The sequence below is a fragment of the Pygocentrus nattereri genome, chromosome 4 (assembly GCF_015220715.1).
Source record: "Pygocentrus nattereri isolate fPygNat1 chromosome 4, fPygNat1.pri, whole genome shotgun sequence".
Lineage (NCBI taxonomy): Eukaryota > Metazoa > Chordata > Actinopteri > Characiformes > Serrasalmidae > Pygocentrus > Pygocentrus nattereri.
Window position 1 is genome coordinate 30,827,709 of NC_051214.1, and position 7,063 is coordinate 30,834,771.

The 7,063-nt window shown below is 41.6% G+C and overlaps 1 protein-coding gene across 1 annotated transcript; it reads right to left on the minus strand.

The window, feature by feature from the left end:
* Positions 1–446: 446 nt before the first annotated feature.
* On the minus strand, positions 447–6,043 carry gpr132b (G protein-coupled receptor 132b). The gene is made up of 2 exons (XM_017687802.2): positions 5,904–6,043; positions 447–2,477 (listed from the first exon to the last, which is right to left on the minus strand). The coding sequence occupies exon 2, from the start codon at positions 2,470–2,472 to the stop codon at positions 1,390–1,392; it is 1,083 nt and encodes a 360-aa protein (XP_017543291.2). The 5' UTR covers positions 2,473–2,477; positions 5,904–6,043; the 3' UTR covers positions 447–1,389.
* Between the last annotated feature and the right edge of the window lie 1,020 nt (positions 6,044–7,063).

Sequence of the window (7,063 nt, forward strand, 5' to 3'; positions counted from 1 at the left end):
TTAAATTCAGACACTTCATATTTCATTTGTTATGTTTGTTGGTTTATACCTAAGAGTCAAAAATCAAAGAGTAGCAGCTCACATTTCACCACCCTTGAAAGCTTTATCTCCTGCCATCAGCTCTGAAATGATTAGCATTTTTCTATTAATCCAGTCAGACTCCACAGGAGCTTCAACCCAACATGGTCTGATGTTTCTTCTTTAGGGTGTAACTCCCTCAGCCTGCTTCAGCATATTACCCACACATGCAAACCCCACATCAGTCTTTTTCAGCTCAGTGAGTCTTAGTGGTTGGAACTGGTTACATGCTAGACTGCACATGTGGGAATGCAGGTTTTTTTTTGGAAAACCACAGAACTGTATAAAGAAATCTATGACCACAATAACAACCTACTATGTTCAGATGAAAGCTATTCTGTTTAATGGAAATAAAGACTCTGACTTCATTTTGCTACTAAATGCATTTTATGTATAAAACCAGTTATACAAAACATATAAATGCATAAAAATGAAATACATTACACCCAGAAATGGAGAAATCAGTCCCAAAGCTGTTGTTAAGCGTAGGCTTAACTTATCAAACAAATACAATACATCTTTAAGAATATTCAGGCATTTTTGAGAACACCAACAAAAACAGCACTAAAAATTGAGATGTTGGTATTGAGAGCATGCAGTTCAACACCAACTGTTTTTGATAATTATTACAAAACACCCTGAAAACTTCCTCTGAAATAAATGTGCACAACAACTGCACATTATCATATAGTCACAGTCTAGTACAAATTTTTGAACCATAACAAACTGTAAGGAGTGTATGTAACTATGTATGCTAGCAATCAGCAACGGACTCAAGTATAGCAGTGCATATTGTGATACTAGAAGAAATTTTCACATATCATGAACACTTATTTTTGATAAGCTGGAACAGACAATGCTCCAGCCAAACAACAGTGACATATTGAAATGAAATGTAATTAAAAACATGAACTTGCATTCTCTGGAGAGTCAATCCTACACCCCTTGGGTCTAAAGCCCTTTTTACTGAAACATGCAGTTGGTCAGTGGCGATATAAAACGACATGTTCAAAAAAGCTTATTGTAACTAAATGTCTTGCGATACCTTCATATTGCTTAACGCTGAGGAAATGTGTTTTGTGTCACTCTGTTCATATGTTGCTAATGAGCAAACTCAAATACCTCAAAAAAAAAACATAGCTGTAATTGTCCGTGTATTGTCCATATATTGCAGTAATACTGTTCACTCATCCTCTGATTCACTTCCAGGCAGACTTTTTGGTATTTTTCCATTTACGTCATCTTTCCTGTCAGCTCTAACATAGACATGTTTTGACGTGCCATGAAATACTGTCATTAACGCTTGCAAAACTAGCATGGAGTAGGTGTCCTGGTCTTGTCCTGGTCTTGTGTAGGAAGCATGTCTGAAGAGTTTTTGGAGTTCTGCATCTTGTGCTGGCTGCTCTCTGTGGAGCGCTGACGGAGTGCAGTGCGGGTCCAAAACCCAGCCACACAGCTCCTGATCTCCTTATGGATGTTGTCGCTAGATAGCACATACAGGATAGGGTTAATGGCACTGTTGATGGTGGACAGGCCCAGTGAGATGGTGTAGGGCGTGTAGACACATCGCTCAAAGTGGCAGTCCTCCTGCAGGTGGGGGAAGTGGTAGGTAACTGCACGCATTAGCAAGATGATGTGGTACGGACCAAAGCAGATCAGGAACAGCAACACAACGGCTACAGCCAGGAGGCGCACCTTATCCTTCTGGCAGGGTCGTAGACCAGTGCTGGCCCGCACATTGGCAAGGATGGCCCGGTTAGTGAAGATCAGCACAGCAAGTGGGGCAAAGAAGCCCAGGCAGAAGCGGGCATAGTTGAAACCTGTGATGGTGGCTGTGCTTTGGCTTGGCTCAAAGCAGCGACGCTCTCCTATGGCAGCATTGCCCTCACGCATGCTAAAAACTGGAGCATGGCCCAGGCCTACCACCACACAGATTGACAAAGTAACCAAAGTGGCGAGTCTCTGGCGTCGGAGCCCCCGTGACTCCACGGCATAGACAACTGCCACATAGCGGTCGATGGAGACACAGCAGAGCAGGAAGATGCTGATGTACATGTTGGTAAAGAATACATAGCCCGTCATTTGACATGCCAGTGAGCTCCAGGGCCAGCGGTGCCCCCCGTTGACATAAATGGTCCATGTGGGAAGTGTCAGTAGGTATGTGAAGTCACAGATGGATAGGCTAAGCAAGTAGATGCCTAGCACGTTCTTACGCCGCACCTGGAGATAGGTGAGATACATGGTGGCCAGGTTGGCAGGCAGGCCCACAATCAGCACCACACTATACAGCACCACCAGAGGAATACGGTCCTCATCGTACGGGGTGGTACAGGTCAGATTCACATTTCCATTCATCACTGTCACAGATGTCTGAGTCATGGTCCGCTCATGCATGGTCCCTACAGCCAGGCACATAAACAAAAAAAAAAATGAAAAGAGGATTTTAAAAACAGTTAAAGAGAGAAGAAGACCTTTCTGCTCATGTAAGTGATTTATTACCACGACCATATTACTTATTGCTGTAAATGTTTACTGTTATATTAACCTTTTTTTCTTTCTTCAGGATTATTATTTCTTTCTTTTTTTCCCACACCCCCCCCCCCCCCCCCCACCCACCCCCCCCATTTAATTCATATGTGGATTTCACTTGGCTGTGGACTTTGTTTTACTAGAAGGGAGTTGTACCTTTGTCTCCTACACTACTGTTTAATAACAATTGTATCCTGAACACTATATAAAACCAATGTCCCATATGCGTATACCGTGCTGTGCACCTGAAAACTGTAGGCACCTGAGTGTAACACTCGGATAGGGTAGTGAGATGCAAATGCAGATAATCTTTACTGAACAAAAATCCACAGAGCAAAAATCAGTGTAGACAGGCAAAGAGTCAAAAAAACTGAAAATACCAAAATACAAGAGAACGGCTCAATAAAGTCACAGTGAGTGGCAATACCTCGCAAGGAGGTAGAGTGAGAGTCCTGGTTATAGGCAGGTGTGTGGGAGGAGTCAGCTCTCAATATTCCGGAGAAGCTAATCTCCAAATGAAGGAATGGCCAGTAGGTGTGACACTGAGAACGTTTTTTTTACTACACTATTATTTTAAACACTAACATTAGACTTAACATTAATACAAAACATTAATCTACAAAGTATTTATTTTTTTCTATGTCACTGTCATGTGTGTGTGTTCAAGTTTGTGTGTCTATATGTATAGCTTAAATTTTAAGAAGCATGCATTTCTTTCAGTACATTTTTTCAACACACTCTCACTATAACTTTAAAAACAGGAACAGAACGAAATGTCTAGTTCCTTTTTTTGTGAATTTAGGCTCTTGTCTGTAAAACAGTATAATGCAACAGAGGGGTTCACCCTTAACCAGCCAGTGATAGACAATGAGATTAAGGACGCCTGTCCTGTATAACCACAACATCCTTGTGCACCAGCCCACTTTCAGCGATGCAGCACAAAACAACCCCCCACTCGAGCCAGAGGAGGTTCCTCTTGTCCATGCCTTCACCCCCAGCTTAATGAGCCAGCTGCTGAAATATTCATCTACTCTCTGCGGAGATGGGGAGAGCAGCAGGAAAAAGAAAGAAAACAGGCGGCCCAATTTACCCGTAGGCCTGAGATGGGTGAGTGACATGTGCCACGATGGAGTTAGAGCTCCACTGGTGGAAACTGCAATTGGAGCATGTCTGAATCGATCACACTGTTTGTCAGGTTGTGAGCTGCTTTGCACTACAAATGAATAAATTAGTGCAGCAAATGAGCTCAGCAGGAGAAACACTGGGTAGACCTAATTACAAGCAATGCCAGTACATCTCCTAAGTGGAAGTGATACTGAATGAACTAAATGAAATAAAACAAACTGAACCAACCTAATAGAATTGACAAATCACTTGAGTGACTGAGAGGTTCACTCATGAAGAGTCAACAGCCAACATACAAAAAAGAGGCCATATACGACTCCCCAGCACTGAATCAGTTGAATTGAATTCTCTGGATTTATGGAGTTTGATCTAGTACAACTGGGATGAGCTGGATTGGTGTTTTTGATCCAGAACTAATCATCCAACATCATCACCTCGCTAATCCTCACGTGGTTGAATGCAATCAAATACTGAAAGCAATGTTCCATCTAGTGCAAAGCTTTCCCAGAAGTGTAGAATCTCGTACTCCAGCAACGGGAGACAAACACCCTGTTAATACTCTTGATTTCAGAAGTAACGCTGGATGAGCAGATGCCTGCACACATTTGGACAGAGCAATAGTGAGAAGAAGCAGGAGCTTAGGCCCACCCAGACTGATCAGGCCTACATCAATTCAATTGAGAAACAATGTAATTAAGCTGCAGTTATAAAGATAGCGAAATGCGATTTGTTTTCTGTGGATGCTGTCACTGTATAATGGTCAGTCAAATCATGATGCTCTCCACCAAGCTCCATGCTCTTTTGTCAACTCCCCATTCACTGCTTAACAACAGCTGCTATCCTCCATTGCTTCAAGCCTTCGGTTCGTTATGAGTGTGCCAGTGATTAAATTTAAAGCTCCAGCTGCAGTTCAAATAAAAGAACTGGGGATGTCTAAAAGTGAGAATCTGTCCCATACATTGTGTAATTTTCTAACAATCCAAAGCAAAAAAAAATCTAACAAAAAAACCCATAATTTTATGTGAATTTGGTACTTACAATACTCGTATGCTTGCCTAATGTTACTTCAATGCATTATCAAAGGAAAAACAAAGGCCTACCCAAACATTTATTTGCCCATGCAACTAGGATGTTCCAGTATGCTTTCTCAGAAATAAAAGTGCGGTTTTCTGACAAACATGCCACACGTAACGTACATCATGAGTACAGCTTTGCTCACATCATTCAGTGCTTCTTCTATATAAAGCATTAGGGCAGGGTTGACACTATAACCTTAGCACATCTGAAGCTCTGAGTAATAGCTGGCGATGACTGCGTCACACTGTCGCCCTAAAACCCCTCTCTGCCGTCATTGTTTTTCATGCCCTCAGTCCATTTATTCCTACACTTCAGCAGTGTTAAGAGCGACACGATACATTTCGGCCCAAGAAAAGGGCTTTTATTCACCTGTCTGCTCTCATTAGGGTGAGAAGAGTGACAGGACGCGCTCAAGTGCACGAGGGCTTTTCAGAGTCCCGCGACTCAGCCTGAGGTAAAAACTAATAAGTAAAGAAATAAAACCTCTGAGCACTGGGGGTCCTCCGAAACGCAGGAACGGTGTTTTTCAGTTATATTATTATTTTATATTTAAGGGAAATGTAAGCGAGAGGAATGTTACACAACGGAATGTTCTTCATTAACTATTAAAGCATCTTTTGTTTACCTCAAATATCATAACCCATTTTAGTCTCTGGACAACAAAGCTTCACATAAATGGTAACAACAGCGCCTGCTTCTCCTTAGTTTGAGCCAAAAGAGATCTTTATTTAGGATGTTATCGCTTAAAACAGGGTGTTTAGCGTCCTACAAAGGTTGAGGAACATTTTACAGCATAGAGAAGCACAACCGTCAACTGTTAATTCAACGTGATGCTAGCATTAGAGGAAGTACGCTGTTATCCGATTTCCCGCATTGTGAAGCGTTACCGACAAATTACGCTGAGTTCAAACGTTAACGCGGATAAAGTCGTCTGAAATTTCCGGCCAGGGGTCTCAGAATCACTCAGCCAAACAATCCTCAGTACCAACTTCAGTAAGTGACGTCTGACGGGAGTGAAAACTGTACTCACAAACACATTAAATCCTGTACCAGTACATCACTGCTGAATGAACTAATAAGAACCTTAATGTTACCTGGAAGTGTTGATGAAAGCGCTGCTGGCCAACCTGCTCCTCAAAGCAGCGAGTCTTCATTACTGACCGCGCGAATCAATGCAGTAACGTTCCCCTCCGGCGGGCTGAGGAGACTCTGTGGCATTGGCTTTCACATAGGCTGAGTTAGTCTGGTCACGTGGTCACGGCTACACTCATCACAATACAAGATAGGTGGTTGTAAAAACCAGGTTTCTGGAGAAAGCAGAGTGATGACTGATGAGCCAAGTATTCTTTGTTTTGCTGTGTGGTACACTGTGGACAGATCTCCCAGACATGGATTAAGCCTACACTCTTAATAAAAATTGTTCAAATGGTTGAACTACATTTCAAAGGCAAATATCTGACTTTTTACTCCACTACATTTTGAGAAATCAGTCGTTCCTTTTGGTTTCTGTGTGTATAAAAACTTAACATGTCAAAACAAAAGAAGTGCAAAGCAAGAACACCAATCAGGGCACAGCGGTCACTTTGTTCTGAGCTTGTTTTGACCTGTTGGTCATACCGACCCAGTGCAAGCACACGGTTCAACATCAGCACAGCAGCGTAAAAATTTGGGAGCACATACGTCACCTAAATGATGAACTGACCTAACTTTGTGTAAATAGACCACAGTATAGAAATATGTACACATGCAGCGTGACTGGCATGTTTCTTTTTTTCTGAGTTCATACAAACACTTTCATTTTATAGTAAATTAGTTTGGGTTAGTTTATGTTTATGAACAGAGACCTACAGATCAATATAGTAAAGGAAACTTATTTGTGATCCTGAGTTTAAAGCCAGTTTTTACTCAACTTGTAACTAATTTACAAAGTAATCTTAAACTGAAACTTTGCTCGTTTGTAAAAGTGATGTCAGAGCCACTCGGTTCCCCCTGATGGAAACTGTTTACCTTCAGTGTTTTGTGCTTATGATCATTTTAATAGACGTCAGCGTCACTAATTAATGACATTCTATTAAAAGACTGGTTTACCAAGAGAGACACTGGAGGATTTTCACCTAAAATGAGTTCATGAAGCGAGTCTTGTTACAAAAATGAAAACAGGACATCAGAGCCATAATTAATCTTTTAGTAATTTTACTTTCGATACTTAAGTATTTGAAAGCAAATACTTTTGTACCTTTACTCAAGTTTAGGT

What these genes read in the sequence shown, in the direction of transcription:
- gpr132b (XM_017687802.2), bottom strand. Translation starts at nt 2,472, where the DNA reads ATGCATGAGCGGACCATGACTCAGACATCTGTGACAGTGATGAATGGA.